This window comes from Melozone crissalis, unplaced genomic scaffold (assembly GCF_028551555.1).
Source record: "Melozone crissalis strain CALT ecotype California unplaced genomic scaffold, PUWL_Pcris_2 ptg000005l_1, whole genome shotgun sequence".
Lineage (NCBI taxonomy): Eukaryota > Metazoa > Chordata > Aves > Passeriformes > Passerellidae > Melozone > Melozone crissalis.
Window position 1 is genome coordinate 58,066,606 of NW_026535783.1, and position 17,633 is coordinate 58,084,238.

The window sequence follows — 17,633 nt, forward strand, 5'->3', positions numbered from 1 at the left end:
ATTCCAAGGAGCATAAGACTAGCTTCTTGTTAAGCTGGTGTAGAGGAACTCCCTGAAAACAGCTAGAACAGCAGCAAGGGAAAAGAGCCTTCTTCACAGGAAACTGTGTTCTCAAGGTCTTCTGGAAAAAATCTAGGCTTTATGCTTGGTTTTTTATTCTGAAGGTTGTTCTCTGTAACAGAAGTTATCCTGCCTAGAAAAGGTTGTCTTAGTAGACCAACTGCCTTAGTTTATGAACAACTTGATGTTAAGGAGGCTTGTAAAAGTTTTAGATGAACAATCATCGACAGTTAAGAAACAGAAGATCTTAGTCATAGGGTGCATAGATTTCTTCACAAACTTAATAAAGCAATAATATAAAATAATGTGCATGTGGTAAGTGTAGCCTCTTATGCACTGAAGCATCCAAATAACACATCTTTTACATTTCAATAAAGTATTCATTTTGATTTCTTTTCCACTTCAGTAGCCTGCAAGGTTGGCTTTGGTTTTGGCTTATGCTGATACTACCCCATAGAAAGCCAGTGTTGTGTACTTAATACTCAGTAGGGAATCTATTCTTGCATCCAATTGCTATAAGTAATTTGTAATAGCTATTTAGCTTCAGTGTCAAGCTGATTGGTATTTTTCTGGTTTTTAAATGTGCTTTAGCTTTTCTTGCTTACACTTTCATAATCTTGTTTCTGTAATATCCTGTGTTATCCTTGTTCTGTAATATCCAAGGCGTGTCTTTTCTGGGCAGTCTGTTCACTGCAGCATTTCAGTGCCCATCAAGTTAAGCCAATACAAGTTCTGTTATTAAAACAGATTGCAAATCCTTTTTTTATCCTGATTGAGTTCATTTATCATCTTAGGTAAGGAATAAGAGGGATTATTGTATTTTTTGTTTAAAACAAGTGGAATTTGTATCCATGTTTGCATTGCTTCAGTTCTGTTACTTTCACTTCAGCTACTTTCTCTGGGGCAGATACTGTAAAATATGTTAATATACTCGTCTCTGCTTTTCAACTCCTAATGATAGTATGACTTCATTTTCTGTTTCCTGTCTCAGGCTGAGCCATGATGATTTCAGGACTGCCTGCCTATTTAGATTGCATTGCTGTTCTGCTGTGGTGATTGGCTTTGCAAAAATACTGCTAATACTAAGTACCCATGTCTTACTTTAGCCTCAGAACAAAAGTTTTATAGTAGCAAATAAACATCAGACCGGTCATGTTAGAGTCATGATCTCTATTAGGCAAGATGTACAATTGCTTCTCTTTAATGTGAATCAAATTCGGATACTCAAATGAGTAGAAGAGCTCCCTTTGCCTCAATTCATACTTCTCCTGTCACGATGTAAAGCATAAAAGATAAGATGCATGCTGTACACTTGGTACTGAGGGGTGTTTGAGGTTAAAAGCCAAAACTTCATAATAGACTAAATGCTATGAAAGAATTCTGAGAAGAAATAGTCTTAAAAGACTGAAGATGTAATTCATTTTGAGATCAGCTTTCTCTTGGGGCTAAGATGCTCACAAAAGATTGGGCACTTTTTATTGCTTTTGCATTGGTTAGTTCATTTTACTTTGAAATGGAATTTGTTGTGGAAGTACCACTTTTTCATAGTACAGATGCCAAAATGCACTGAAGTATTGTACAAAGGTACTGCAGTTTTGTTATCCTTTTAGAATCAAGGAGTCTTACTGCCAGGAGAAATTTGTCTCCTTGTTTTAACTCTTGTGCACTTTCCTTTTTTTCTGCTAACTTGATATTGAGGGGTAGGGACAGTGTTGGGTGCAGGCTGTAGCAAGGTTTGCAGGGTGCAGGTGTGCAGGGCTGTGCCTCTGGATGCAGGCTGCACGGTGTAGGTGTGATCAAGCCTCACTCAGCATTGTCACCTTTAGTCTAATCTTGCAGATGCCCACCATTGTGATTCATACTTTTTTTGATACTGTATATTTAAAGCAGAACTGGTGTCTTGCTCATCTTTTCAGGAAACTTTCCATTTAATATGCCAAGCATTATTTTCATTGAGAAAGCAAGAAATGCTTTTTAATATGCTTTTATTTTTTTTAAGAAAGCAAGCATATAATGATAATCAAAGGATGAATTCAATCAGATTAAATAAAAATTATTCTACTCTCAAGCATTGTTTTTTTCATCAGAGCCATCTAAAGGACCACCCATATGGAGGATCATTGATACATCTCAGTCACCAGCTTGCTGGACTGTGCATCTAGTATGGAAGGTAAGGCGAATTGAAAAAATTGAGCATTCTTTTAAAAACATGCCTTTTAAAGTGGAAAAATCTACCCAATAGCCTTGAGAGATGACTGGGATAGCATAGGGTTTTTTGATATGAGAAGTGACTTTAGTATTCTTATGCTAATAGCTATGAAAAATTAAATGTACAGATGTAAAGGCCATAATTTAACTGACACACGTCTGTGACCTGAAATACCCAGAATATACTCATATTCCTCATTTGTTGACCTTGTGTGGATTTGGAACTGCCACTTGAACAAAGCATAGCTTCATGTCATGTCTTCTGCTGTAACCTAAAATGTGGCAACACTGTCTGGACAATGATACCCCAGCTGCAAAATCCATTAAGCCTTGAAGTACTGCAGAGGCCAAGGTTATTAAAAACAGCACTGTGCATTTGTGTGCAGTAAGGCTGCTGTGTCCAGCTGGATGACTAGTCCAGCTGAGAAGGGGAAGGTAATTATGGTCACTCCCCAAACCCTGCTTTCTTTTGGTCCATAAACTGTGTCATGTTTGTCATGTTAACACAACCAAAGGTGAGATTTCTTTTATGTCATTGTGTTGTAAAGTCATGTAAAACAGAAGTTTTGTCAACAACTGCTGCAATCCTTACAGAATAGCTTTTATTAAATCACTAGGTATGAGCAAATAAAAAGAGTATTTAAACAAGAAATGGACTTTGGAAGGGACTGCTTTATAGAAATATGCACAGGTTATTTGTGTTTTCCTTAAATGTGCAGGTATTTGATCTATGGAACTTGCCTTGTTGTCATATTTTTTAATTGTACCATAAGGACAGTAAGGGTTACATCACATTTGTTCAGTATCAGCTTAATCAAAGATGTGTTTCTGACAGGCACTGAAGCCATACGAAGCCAATGGAGTAATCTTGCAATATGAATTGACTGTCAGAGATAAATCATCCCTTTCCAGTCCAGTGAAGAAATACAATGTTACCAGCACCAACTATACCTTACAGCTGCGGGAAGGAACCTACGAAGTGACTCTGATTGCCCGTAACAGTGTTGGGCCATCTCCTCCTTCAGTTTTACTTATCCCAGCAAGTAATTCAAAAGGTGAGTGTCCTAGTAATGTTTCTGTCAGGTAAATCTGCATAGCCCTTTTTATAAGAAATCTTCAGTGTTGTAAAATAATACCTTTTACATGGGCACATAAAGTATTACTGAATTATCAGTACAGTCTCATGCCTTTTGTATATACTGCCATTATGTGCCAGGGAATGTGTGGATTTGTGTATTCACAGCGTCATTTGAAGCTGCGTGTGTTGTTCTGCTGGTTTTTGATTCTTAGAGCTTCTGTGTACTATATTCCTTGTTGTTTCTTTTCTTAGCATACCAGGCATTTTTGTGTCTTTCTTAAAAAAAAAAATAATCAAAGGGTTGGTATATGCTTACATATATACCATTCTGCCATTGTTCCTCCTTTAATTTTCTGGTGTCCCTCCCACTCCTTTCCTTGTTTGTCCCAGTCTTCTCCTACATTTTCAGTTTCTTACCTGGTTGTTTTGTCATCTGCTTCCACTATTTCTGTACTGCTCATGTTCTTTTTTATGTTTTGTTCATTACTCACTATAGTAAGGACAGGCTGGTTTATCCTTCTTTCCGGCCTTTTCTTAGACAATCCCAACATTACCAGGATAGGAAGCAAAAAAATAGGTATATGGATAGGTGCAGGTAAACTATCAAGGGAGAGCAACTGGTTCTAAAGCTATTAGATGAATTAGTGAAGAGTATAAATTCACACAAAGTAGTTTTGCAGCCAGGAGGAAGTACTTAGTAAGGTATATATGTGATATATAAGCATATAATATGTATAATAAGCTAAGATGGGAGGCACACACAGGTATCTTGGAGGCCAACTCCTGGCCCTGCACAGGTCACCCCAAGAGTCACACTGTGTACCTGAGGGCATTGTCCTACTGTGTACTGTCACTACTTGAACTCTTTCAGACTTGGTGCTGTGACCACTTCCTTGGGGAGCCTATTCCAGTGCCCAGCCACCCTCTGAGTGAAGAAACTCATCCAACCTAAACCTCCCCTGACACGACTTCAGGCCATTCCTCAGATCCTGTCACTGGGCACTCAGAGAAGAAATCAGGGCCTGCCCCTCCTCTTTCCTTCACAAGGAGGTTGTAACTGCAGTGAGGTCTCCCCTCAGTCTCCTCCAGGCTGAACAGACCAAGTGACCTCAGCTGCTCCTCCTATGGTTTCCCCTCAAGGCCCTTCACCATCTCTCTTGCCCTCCTTTGAATGCTCTCTGATAGTTTAGTGACTTGATTATGCTGTGGCACCCAGAAGTGCCCCCAGCACTGGAGGTGAGGCTGCCCCAGGGCAGAGCAGAGCAGGACAATCCCCTCCCTTGCCTGGCTGCTGATGCTGTCCCTGATGCCCCCAGGACACACTTGGCCCTCCTGGCTGCCAGGGCACTGCTGGCTCATGTTCAGCTTGCCATGGACCAGAGCCCCAGGGCCCTTTCCATGGCACTGCTGTCCAGCCTCTCCTTCCCCAGGCTGTCTGTACATCCAGGGCTGCCCCATCCCAGGTGCAGGATCTGGCACCAGCCCTTGTTGAACTTCACATGGTTGGTGATTGCCTGGCCCTCTGATTTGTCAGGGTCTCTCTGCAGGGCCTCCCGCCTTTGAGGGAGTCAGCTGTCCCTCCCAGATTTGTATCATCTGGGAACTTGCTTAGTGTCCCTTTCAGTCCTGAGTCAATATCAGACCACAGGGCTGATGATGGAGCCCTGGGACCACCCCAGTGAAGTCCCTAGAGCAGGTCCCAGGTCCCCAGTCTGATGTCACTGCCTTCCCTGTAACCCTTTGTGCCTGACCCATGAGCCAGTTGCTGCCCCGTCACAGGATGTGTTTATCCGGCTCTAGGCTGGAGATTATATGTACTATTTACTTCTGTATATGCACACTATATATAAAGTATAAGTACTTAAGAAGGTATTAAGTGTAACTGTTTGATACACTTGTAAATTCCCGTTCTAAGTCTGATTTCTCTCTTGAAATAAAGCATTTTTTCAGAAGAAAGAAACATAGTGTCTGTAGGAATAGAGAAGTTGAGTCTAACTTCCAGTTTTTAAATAGCCTGATACTGCTTTTGGATCTCTCATACAAAGATCCATGTGTAAATCTCCGAATTTCAGAAAATGGCATCTACATTTACTTTAGTTTTGTCAAATTGCTACCATTACCCAAAATTATCAACCAGAACAAACTCCTATCATGAAAGTACTGTCAATATTGATCACTTTTTTCTTTCATTACAGCTCCCGTGAAGAATCTTAGAACATTACCTAAACATGACAAGTTGTGGGTAGGGTGGACTGCTCCTAACAATTATGTTCTTAAATATGTGATCGAATGGTGTCTGATGTCCAGCAGCTCAGACTGCATCATAGAATGGCAGATTGTACTAGGAGATGTTCAAGGAATTGACTTAAAAGGTATTTAGCTCATAAATCTACATATAGTTTGTAGAACACTCTAAAAACTGTTTAGTGGTCGGAAGATGAGAAACATTCTCAGTAATTAGAATTTTATTACCATAAACAGGGTATTTATTACCATAGAACAGGGTTAGTGCTGAGGGTTTCAGTTAGTTTATTGGGAGTGGAGGGAAGTATTTATATGTTTTTGTCAAATACACAACTCTATCTGATATTGAATTTTGAAATTTATATAATGTAAGAAGGGGTTTATCTCCATTTTGGTTATAGTATTGTCATTCTTGGAAACCATTAAAATAGGGAAAAGGCTGAGTTCTTTCAAAATCAGTCAAATTTTGGTTACTCAATTCAAACAGTGAAACTTGATCAGCTCTATTCTTTTGAGATTATGGTCAGTATCTAAAATCAGTAATCCAAGGACTTAATGCTACACATAACTACAGACTTTCTATTTAAAATAATGTTTAAAAAACCTGACTCGTCTAAATTCTACTTTTTAAATTTTACATTTGAATGTGAACCATTATATTGTTCTTTTAATTAATATTTTGAAGCAGTGTTTTTCCTTTAGTTAATATTTTGAAGAAGTGTATCAATGAGCTCTAGAAAATAATCAGCTGCACTAGGCACTAGTCCTAGTTAGACAGTGCTCCTTTGAGAAGCCTGTGTTTGAAGTAAATGGGAAGGGTAGTGAGCAGTTTGACTGTCTGTGAAACAGCAACTTTTAAATTCCTTTTATTAGGTATATATTTCGTCTTTATTCCTTTTATTAGGTATAAAGCCTTTCAAGTGTTACTTGATAACTGTGTACCCTCTGTATGCTGATGGTCAGGGAAGTGGACAGTCTGTGAAGGCTTATCTTAAGCAAGATCGTAAGTATAAAATTATCACCTTGAAGCACATACACTGACCCTTTTTGACAAAAAAATGAAGAAACCTTTGCTTTAATGTGGACTGTGTAATGAAAAATGGTTTAGTGCTTGAGGTCAGGTGACATCTCTGATCTTTTCCCATCTATTATCATCCATTCTGCTCCTTTGCAGTGTTTGGGAACTAGACCAATAGCTGACTATGACTGGCTCTTTGTTTTTCCAACCTTTATATAATAGATAATTAGACATAAATTTGTTCTTTTAGTGATATATTTATTTTATCTAGATTATATTTTTAATTTATTTATTATATATAATAGTGATATTTATATGCTGATTTATTTTAAATTTCAAGTGTAAAATCAAGATTTCATTTGAAGGTTTCTTGCAACGTGCTGATTTTTCTTTTCGTATGTGTTTCTGAATTTTTTTTTTAAGCGTCTTTGTAGTTTTTGTGTTATTTGAAAACAGTGCTTTCCGGATGAATCAGTCAAACTATTCCATTGAAGTTTTTATCCTGTTACAGTTCAGTGCTTGTTAATATGTTGCTTCTGTGAATGCAAGATTGCCAAGCAGAAACTAATCTTCATCTCCCATTACAGGTCCTTCAAAAGGACCTACCGTTCAGACAAAAAAAGTTGGAAAAGCTGAAGCTGTTTTGACATGGAGCCATCTCACAGTTGAGGAACAAAATGGATTTATCCGAAATTATACCATACTTTACAAAACTATTGATGGAAATGAAACAGGTACTAGAAAACAGAAATGTTTTGGGGCACTGAAGTTTTTCATCTGTTTCCTTCCTAATATTTGTTCCTGAAAAAATACACAGAATCCGTTATAGCTGACAATCTTTTCTGAGAATGTAAAGCCTGTGTCTGAGCCATAATTCTCCTCCTTACAGAACAGAAAGTCCCTAGTAAAGAATTCAGAGCATTCAGTCTATATATAGCAGGGTACTGAGTTAGTTTCTCAGGGCTGATTTGTGAGTATTGTGCTCCCATATTGCATCTAAATACAGAATGAAATGGTGGTATATCAAGATGATGGCATACTATCAAAAGGAGTTGACTGCATTTAACTATGGTAAAACCTTAAGAAAAGGAAGTGGGAAGGAGTTTTTTTAACCTTTCTGGAGCTGTAGATCAATATATAATTATGTAAATTATCTTGTTTGAAGTGCATCTTAGTTTTCAGTAGTGTATATGACCTGCAGGCATACTACAGGCATCTGGCACTATCAAAACTTTAATTTTTAGATTTGCTTAAATTGGAAGGGCCAGGTACTTATGCCATACCTATGTCTTACTATTCCTTACCTTGGTTTTTTTTCTAGTCAGTACTAGCAGTTCTTCATTAGCACTATCTATTTGGCTTACTAGGCAGACTTTAAGCCTCAATTATACTACTAGTTTAGTTTGTAGATGCATTCTGGGGGAAGAAATTTCAGAGGAAATGAAATATAGAAAGAGACTAAATTCAGACACCTAAACAGAAACAAATGAATCTCAGCATTTCTTGTAGAAGTTTGTAGTCTTTGATTGTTCCGTTTTCCATCTGCTACATGTTCTGTTAAAACTATCTTTCACATCTGCAGTCTTGATGCCTTAATGTTGCTGTTTTTGTGGAGATGCAATTTGTTTGTAGTTTATAGAAAACTACAATTTCTTCTTCTCTTTAGTTGTGACAGTGGATCCTTCCAAGACAGAGTACACCCTCTCCTCTCTGACCAGTGACACGCTGTATACTGTGCGGATGATGGCATCCACAGATAATGGAAGCAGGACCGGTCCTGATTTCACATTTACTACACAAAAATTTGGTAAGGCAGAGTGGCACAATTGGTAGAAGTAGGAATTAATGTTGCAGCAGTACAGCAGGGCTCTATGAAAGATGTGTTAGAAGAGGAAGGTGATTTTATTTTAGAGTTTCAGTTAGAGTCAACTTGCAATGTTCATAATACCTGGGTGGTTTGTCTAGTGCTCTTTCACTAAGAGGTAGTTTAGTCAGGATTTTTCTGAATATATAGAGAACAAGATATGCTCTGCAAATCTCATTAATTGCACTTTTTATGTTATTAAGCATGCTGGTTTGGGTGTGTTTTATGTATATTCAGTTTATAATGTTTTGCCCTGACCTTTAAGGAGTCATTAGGATTTATCCAGTGCCCTTGTCTCTTTTGGTGTCCAATGGCATCTACCCCTAGTCAGAGTCTTTGTTTTAATCCTGATAAGGTGTACTGAAGAAACTATAGAGATGTGTGCTTGTATCTTAATCTGCTGATGTAGGTACCAGTGGGCATTCTCAGAGCCCTTTCATGTTCTTTCATATCACTGTGAAAGTTTTCTGCAGGTCTTTACAGAGACTCATTTTGAATAGTTAAATTTATTGTATGTTCAGCTTTAGAGTACTTCTTATATCTAAGGGTAACAGCAACATTACTAACTGAATTTAATTGTGGAAGACACTTAAATTTAGTGGAGGCTTTTTTTCTGTGTAATGTTGCTCTTCCCTAAGCATTCCCCAAGGTTTACTTAAGAATGTGTATTACATTAGAAGGAATACGTAACAATAATGCAGACTTTGGTGTTGGCAGGCTGAAGAGAGCTTCATGTACAGAATAAACTGATGGATGAGTAGTGATGTTGTTTACTTATTTGAGCAGGACTGTGTTATGAGAGCTGTGGAGCACTGAAATACCTTGGCTGCAGATGAATTGGCCATGTTACTGTCATACCTGCCCAGCTACAAAATTATTTGTTCTGTCAGTATTACAGCTTCTAGATCAGCCCAGGTTTTTTGTTGATGCAAGGCACTAGATTGTCAGGGCAGATCTTTTCGTGTTTCCACCAGAAGATACTTTTCATATAGTGAAAAAGTTCTTCTGAATGTGAAGCTTTAAGACTGAGCATTGACATATTTCAGTTTCAGGTCCTCCCTAATCTTTTGGAAATATGTACTGCTATTGAGTGCTATAAATACCAAAGTGGGCTGTAACTGCTTCTTTTTGCCTCCTTCAGGAAAAGGAGAAATTGAAGCCATAGTTGTACCTGTGTGTCTAGCGTTCCTGTTGATTGTGCTTCTGGGAGTTTTGTTTTGCTTCAACAAACATGACCTGTAAGTACAAATGAACTCTTCCTCTTATATTTCTGAACATAACAGAAATGGTAGTGATTTATACCAACTCAGTTAAGTACTCTTCAGTTAGATCAGAAAAAAAGTTAAAACATGCATATATTGATTGGTGTTAAAAACTTCTGTGTTTTCCATGGGAAATCAGGGCCTCTTCTGATACTAATTTTTTACTGTTAATTACACACCTACTAAATGTTCTATGATTCAATAGTGCAAGAAATGAATGCTTTTCTTGCTGGATATAACTAGGATTAGCTTTGTTAGATTTTGATCAGGATAAACTGTTTCTTAGTCATCCTGCGAATGGAGTTATGGTCCCTAGGTGTGAAGATTTGGAAATATCTTCCTTGTATTTGGGCTGTTTAATTACAGCATTAACGAACATGAAGCTTTATGACAAAAAAAAAAAAAAAATTAGGCAGACATCATGATCTGCAGTAACTGTGCCTGTTTACAGACTTCTGGGAAGCAACTTGCCTCCTCCTGCTCCCCCACCCCAGAGCTCTTGTCTGTGGCTTTAACCAAGATGTCATTGCTGCAGTGTTTCCCCTGCAAGGTGTAGCACCTCTCCTATGTCCCCTGCCAAGTTTCCTTTCTTTCTAATTGAAGACAGCATTTTATGCCCTTTTCCTTATGACCTCCCTGCTGCTCCTAAAATTAGTTCTTAATGGCTGTCAGTTGGAAAGCCCATCTTGAATTGTTCTTCAGAGTTCTCCTCCTCAACAGAGGATCTGTTGTTGGATCTGTTTATAAAGAGCAGGATAGGTGTGTCGGTTTCAAAGCTGGTTTGCTTGGGGGTGATGTATCAACAGAAGCTTCTGGTTCTAAGTAACAGTACATTCTTAAGAGTTACAAAGTAAGTTTTTCTTCCTTTTTTTTTTTTTAGTTGTGAAGTTAGCTTAGTTTTTGACCTTTGGTATTTGTCGTTATAGTAAAAGAAGTAGGATTGAATTTTCATGCATCATAAACTACCTAAGTAATAGCTCTGTACATTCTAGGGTGCTATAAATTTGCAAATCTCTCACTGTTACCATTAGTTGTTTTGTGTTACATTGATAGCCACATCTAATGTGTGGAGGAGTTAAGTGCAGTGCTGTGCTTTGTGAAGTAGTACAGCCTTATACAAAGATGAAAAGTAACCCAGACAGCATTCTTATTTCGAATACAACATTTCAATGTAAGGGAGTGGTGTTCTGGATTCTGCTGTAGTTGCTATGAACACGGAATTTGGGGAGTGCATCTTATGACTTTATTCCATTTTTAATCCCTTACAGAATTAAGAAGCATATCTGGCCTATTGTACCTGATCCATCCAAGAGTAACATTGCTCAGTGGTCTCCTCAAGTTCCAGCCAAGGTAATACTCACCTTTCTGCATCCTATATCTTCCTAGTCTGCAAGGTTTCAGATAAAATAACTGGTGGGAATCTTCTGTCTTTTAGCAGACATGGATTTCAAGGAAAAACTTGAATATGAAGTTTTATTGACATTGTGATACAGTATGGTTAGAAGACATCTTTGCATCTGTAGATTCTGTATTAGATTTACATGGCTGTTAGCACAAATTCACAGTCCAGCATGGGCTTTAAAGTTGTGAGTTAGTTTCAGCTTACCAGTTGGAATGGTCAAGTATTCATTTCTTTGCTAATTCATGGGAAATCAGCATTAAGTAAACAATTAATGATTCCCATTCTTAAAACCCTGAAGTGGCTTGTTCGCACAGTTCAGTCACGAATGAGAGAGAAGACTATAAACAGTTCCTCCTGAATGAGAAGATGGCAGCTAAATTTATGCCATATGTGGGATGAATGACCAGGCAAACTCTTTTCAATAAACTGTGGCTAATTTCTTTAAAGAAATATTCTGATGTTGAGGACATTACTTGAAGTAATGTATGGTTCTCAGTATGGAATGTTCTTGTGCTGCACAGCAAATGCTTCCTTCTTTACAGCTCTTAAGAATAATTAAAATGAGAGCAAAGGCTTGCTCACATATCTACTATCACTTTAGAATAGCTGCATAATTAAGACTCTGTATTGGAAACAAAGCTGTATCCTTCATTTTTTAACACATGTTTTGGAGATATTGCCAGACTTAGTAAAGAGAAAACAGATGAAGAAAATCAAAGACATTATGAATAAAAATTCATATTTATTGGGGCTTTTGATTTGTAACATTAACCTTCCTCTTAGGCAACATTCATCTCTTTCTTTCAGCATAACATCAGTTCCAAAGATTCGATGTACCCAGAAGGCAGCTTTACAGATGTAAGCGTTGTAGAAATAGAAGCTGATGACAAGAAGTCTTTTTCAGAACAAGATCTAAAACCCTTTGACTTGCTTAAAAAAGAAAAAAGTACTTCAGAAGGACACAGCAGTGGTATTGGAGGATCCTCATGCATGTCTTCTCCTAGGCAAAGTGTCTCTGACAGTGATGAAGGTGAAACAACACAGAACACTTCGAGCACAGTGCAGTACTCGACTGTGGTGCTTAATGGCTACAGAGACCAGACACCTGTACAAGTCTTCTCAAGGTCTGAGTCAACTCAGCCCCTGCTAGATTCAGAAGAGAGATCAGAGGATCATGCTGGAGGAGCTGACAGTACACCACAGAGGCAGCAGTATTTCAGACAAAATGGTGGTCAGGATGAAACCAACACAGACAGGCCATGCTTTGAAAGAACAAAGCAGATTACTCATGCTAATGAGGGAGATCTTGTTGGATTTGTTCAGCTGCAGATCTCAGGTCAGAGTTCACAGCCATTGGGACTTGGGATGGAAAAAAATACCCAGGAAGCTGCTGTATCAAATGTTTTACAGACATGTACTGAAGGACAAACTGTGAGACCTGAAACAGTGGAAGAAAATCCACTTTCAGTTGATGAAATGCCAAAAAGTTACCTCCCACAGACTGTGAGACAAGGGGGCTATATGCCTCAGTGAGAGAAAAGACTGGCTCTGTTTAGGCCTTCCTTAGTGCCTGTTCACATCTTCCCCTGTGTTTCTGATAAAGTAAGCTAGGTATTTTTATCTTACTGCAGATAGAAAAACTGAAATTAAGCAAAGAGTAATTTGACAAAATACAGTAAGGACTGTTTTTGTGGAAAATTTCCAGTCCAGACCTACTGGAGATTTACTTTAATGCACTACATAAAACCTTACATCTGGATAGCTGAACAAGCCTTTGTGCTACATTGGGCGTTTTGTATCTCTTCATAACAGAATTTCACATGATTGAAAAGGTCAAGTTTTAAATATCCACATCAGCCAATAGACCTCCCAGAAGAAACACTTTGATGCGTGGCAGTATGAGCCTAAAAAGCCAGCTCTAGTTGCACAGTGCAGCTTTGTGCAAAAGTAAGACTGAAGCTCAGTATTCTGACATGGAAGGATACTTGTGTGAAACACTTCTCAGTAACTTAATTGACTTACTGAATTTTGGCCCAGTGTCTCGATTTTCAGCTTGCCAGACCTGCAAATTATGTTTAAAACCCATAAAAATTAAATAGAACTTGCTATGTTGTACAAATAGGAAAACACCAAGATCACTTGAATCTGAATTCTACTATAGTAACTGATACTTTACCTACATTTAGATATGTGTACACATGAACTATAGAGTAATTTGGCCTGAAAAATGTGCCTTGCAACTTGACGCACAGCAATTCAGTCTTATAGTCAAAAGTTTGGAAATCAGATGACAACACGGATCAGCTGTTATTTAAGGCTTTGTACCCCAGCCACTGTTTGATTATATAAGACTTCTGTGATCATACATGCCTCTGTTTAGTAAGTGCACCTTTGTTGTGTACAGCTCAAGTGACAAGCTGTAAGCTTTTACCATTTTGCTCAGTGCTCAGGAGAAAGGAAATTTGACCTTCTTCCTGACAGACTGCAGCTATTAGTGTGCTGTAACCTCGCTGCTAATAACTGCAGGACATCCTTGAAACTAAAAGCAACCAAAGCATTGAAGTCATTGGTGCTCTTGGAACTAACACCAAAACCTATACTCTGAATTTGAACTTTGCTGGTAGTCCATCTCTGTTAGCAATCATGAGCCACAAAACACACTTCAGTGGTTGTTAAAATTCCTGACTTTTTTCTTAATGTCTCACTTTTTCCCTGCTCACATAGTTTATATTTTTTGAGGAAGCTACATTTCTTGGAAACTTCCTCTACCAGTGTTTAAACAAAAATTAAATTACAGGACAATAAACCCCTTTTCCAGTGATAACCAGAAATTTTATGGCATTCTTTAAGATTTTTTTAATTCTGAATCTAATATAGGCTAGTCAGCTTTCTAATCTGACACTAACAAAAATGTATTTCAAAACACTAAATGCTGTTTTGTGAGACTAAAACAAGTGTTTTATTTCTCCTTCAGCAAAATAACTATGTATTTAAGACCACCTGAAACCTTTTGTGCTGTGACCTCTGGTACTGCTGTTCTGCAGAGCACTTGCTAAATGCCCTTGAAAGGCCTGTGTCAGTATCATTTCATCTTCCCTTGTCTGCCAGCTTGTGTGGAAGGATGGGTGTACATGTAAATGTCCACATGTGAATTATGCTTTTGTTACAAAGAAATCAAGTGCAAGAGTAAATTTGTAAGATTACCTCTTGGAGTTTGGAATATTTAAAACAGATCAAGAATGCAGAGTCAGGAATGCATTTCAGTATTCCACAGTTCCTTTCTCCTGACAGTATTTTTCTGTATCTAGGCACTTTTTTTTAATTAAAAAGCTATGTTTCAGCTTACTATAATTAGACCTTTCTTCAGACCAGTCCTCTTCCTTTTCACCACACTGCACCTCAGTACCTTTGAACTCCCTCTCAGAGGGCAAAGGTGTAATGAAAACTGCTGTCATGAGACAGCAGAGAAACCATCTTTCATTTTTCAGAGGTTGAAGAAGCATTCCTTTTTTGGAACGCATTCCTCTTGGAAGAAATAGCAGTTACTTTACTGGGGGATGAGTTCTCTTCTCTATGCAGGCTTCACAGTGACTGTAGAAACTACAAGTAAAAGGGAAAGTCTCTGTTGGGCAGTGTGCATGCTTATTAGAACTGCCCAGCAGCCAACTGCATTCAGTCCATCTTCTCATCTCTGAAGTATTATGGGCCACTACCTGGCTTCGTAGTTGTCCTGGTTTAGGGCAAATTTGAGAGGAAACTTTCAAAGGGGTCCCTCTAAAAAGCAAATGCAAGCAGCCCCTCCCCCTACTGTTTTGGGAAAAGATTTCCTTGGAGAAAAGTGGGGAAAAAAGCTGTTTATTTTACAGGCAAAGTATTCGCAAGCATAAAAAATGAGTAATATTAAACACTAAAATCTCTCAGTGTTCTGAAGAGATGGCAAATTCAGAAAGTCCTTGTTGTGGGGTGTACCTTGGCTTGCTCAGTCTCTTATCATCCCTCCTATGCTGGACAATGCCACCTCCTGGTTCCCAGTAGCCACAGGTGTGAGCTCCCGGTGTTTTTCTGGGTTTTCAGTTCAGAGCAGGGCTGAACAGCTCCAAGAAAAAGAAAAGCCACAGTCTGGGGAACTTGTCTGCCTCAGCCAGCTAAAAACTAACTAAAAGCAAAGGAGAGCTTCCTCCACTGTGCGTGCTGCAGAGAGTGCAGTCTGTGAGGAGGATGCAGGGAGCAAGGGCAGTCCCTGAGAACAAACTCTGTGCTGCTTCTCCCCCCTCAGCTCTCAGAACCAGTCTTAAAGGTGCAGAACTTATACCCAGCATAAACAGAACAGACAACTGGGGATACAAGCATCTTAAAGTCACCACAGGACAGTAGTCTAAACAGTGCTGCAAAGGTCTGAATGTTTTCAAAAACACGTTGGTGAGTTTTTTTAATATGTTTTTGTGATTCAGTAATACTAACTTTTGATAGCATATGTTATTTGAGGGAGAATGTCAGGTAGTCCTTAAGTTGCTACTTGCCTTTCTGTAAAGAGAAAGCATTTTCTTCTCAGTTGCTGTTAATCACAGACCACTCAAAACTTAACTGCTGCTTAACAGCAGCAAGAGATTCTGATTTTTAAAATCTATGCTAACAAGAGTTCTGGCTGTCATTTCTGGTATCTTTCATTTAGGGGCCAGTGGTAACAAACTTTAAGAATTGAGTGGGTCCTCGAGATGGTTCTGGCTGGCTGGGAGTGACAGGCTCTCTTTTGAGATAGAGCATTTATCTAGGGCTAAAATAAAGACTAAGCGGGAGCTCCTAGTGGGTGAACAGCTTGTAGAAGCCACAATACATATGAATAACAGGTATACAGCTAGTTCATAAACCTAGGTGCCAAATACATTGTGCAGTGTTCAGGCTTTAACAAGATTTTGTACTTTGGACTGTAAAAATCTAAGTGTATCAAACAGTTGCATACAGGTTTTTAAGAGTATTGCATTGTAATTGTAGCAATCCACTGAAATTTTCTGAGCTTGGCCCTAACATAGGAGCTTAAGAAAAAGTTTTCTCCCTCCTCCACCTTCCCTACCCCCTTCACCAATGGCTATTGGCGCACGTAACAAAATAAAGGCATTAATAAAGTCACATTTCAGTATAGTCATGTCCCTTTTGATTTCCTGGACTGGAATTTTTTGGGTACAGGTGGAAGACTAGTTGTAAGGACTGTTAATTTGGTGGTGAGGAAGGGAGGCTGGTAGAAATACATTAGCATATTTGAAAAACCTCTTAAATGCAGGCTGGTTAATAATGCTCCTCTGTTTACAAGAGCAGTGAATATATTACCCTTGTAGTTCTATTGTGGTGGTTCTGTTAGATCAGGAGATGATTGGTATTGTTTTCTGGAGTGTGTTGGCTCACTTTTAGGGCGGATAGTCTAGGAATGTCCTTTCCTGCTGTAGTGAAAATCTTGGGATTGCTTCATATGTGCTATTATAGAAAATTAATCTTCCTGTTCCGCATTAACGTGGCAGTACAAGCACAGCAGAGTAAAAATTTTTTTAAACTTTGTTCTGGAGAGTTTATGACAAGTATGTGCTTGCCTGGTACAGTAGCAAAAGCTGTGAGAAATCTTGGCCCTGGGAGGATGAGGGAGTTTGCATGCTAGGGCTGAGTCCCATTCTTGGGCTCTGGACAAGTCCTGTAACCTGGGTGAGAGCTTCAGCTCTGTAAATCCTGAGCCTTGTCAGGTGGTTAAAGCAATCATCAGTATGCCCGGTATGTGGGGTCACCTCTGCTGATTTAAATTGAGTAATAGTTTAATTAGAGGCAGGTCTCAGATACCCAAGATCCGCATTAGTGTATGCTGCAATGGAATTGACTTCTCGGTAGGATCTGAAACTCCAGAGACTGTCAGATTGTTAATAGTCTGCCCCACTCCAGGACGTACACATTTTGCATTGTAATTGATGTGCATTAAATGGGACTAAATACACTAGTTCATTTTCCCCATTAGACAGTGGTTGTAGCTGAGATTAACTGTTATTTGAGTGCATTCCTTTAACTGGGTTAAAACATTCTCTTTGACTGAGACTGTAAGAGTTCCTTAATCCCCATAACCTCTTGTCTGTCTGCAAGGATGGATACATATAGCCATTTTAAATTCCAGGAGTTGCTTGTAGTATTATACAGGAGAAGTTTATATAAAAATGTTGAGTCTTCTGTCATGAAACAGCTGTTAGGGAATTGCAGCCAACCCAAGTCTTCAGCTTTGCTTTTGATCCAGAAAACTGCAGTAAAGTGGAGGTATAAGTGCAAAAATCTGGAGGAGATTGAAATTAAGTATCTTGTATTGGATTCATGAATTTCCATTTCTCTTCCTTTAAAGTGAAAGCATCAGTAAAACAAACAAACAAAAAACACCTAAAAATCATGTGAATTTGCTTTCACTGTTGTTTCCTTTGTAGGACTTGTGCAATCTGAGCCATTCTTGAAAATAAAAGCAGTGCTGACTTAAT

At 38.7% G+C, this 17,633-nt stretch overlaps 1 protein-coding gene across 1 annotated transcript in view; it reads left to right on the forward strand.

Annotated features, from left to right (window-relative positions):
• The window catches only part of IL6ST (interleukin 6 cytokine family signal transducer), a 29,903-nt gene extending 14,211 nt beyond the window's left edge, over positions 1-15,692 (forward strand). The window contains exons 8-16 of the mRNA XM_054284201.1: positions 2,148-2,230; positions 3,104-3,323; positions 5,542-5,718; positions 6,495-6,593; positions 7,196-7,342; positions 8,275-8,415; positions 9,614-9,710; positions 11,003-11,084; positions 11,944-15,692. Of these exons, the coding sequence (XP_054140176.1) occupies positions 2,148-2,230; positions 3,104-3,323; positions 5,542-5,718; positions 6,495-6,593; positions 7,196-7,342; positions 8,275-8,415; positions 9,614-9,710; positions 11,003-11,084; positions 11,944-12,669 (1,772 nt within the window). The 3' untranslated portion in view covers positions 12,670-15,692. The remainder of the gene's footprint in view (positions 1-2,147; positions 2,231-3,103; positions 3,324-5,541; positions 5,719-6,494; positions 6,594-7,195; positions 7,343-8,274; positions 8,416-9,613; positions 9,711-11,002; positions 11,085-11,943) is intronic.
• The last annotated feature ends 1,941 nt before the right edge of the window (positions 15,693-17,633 follow it).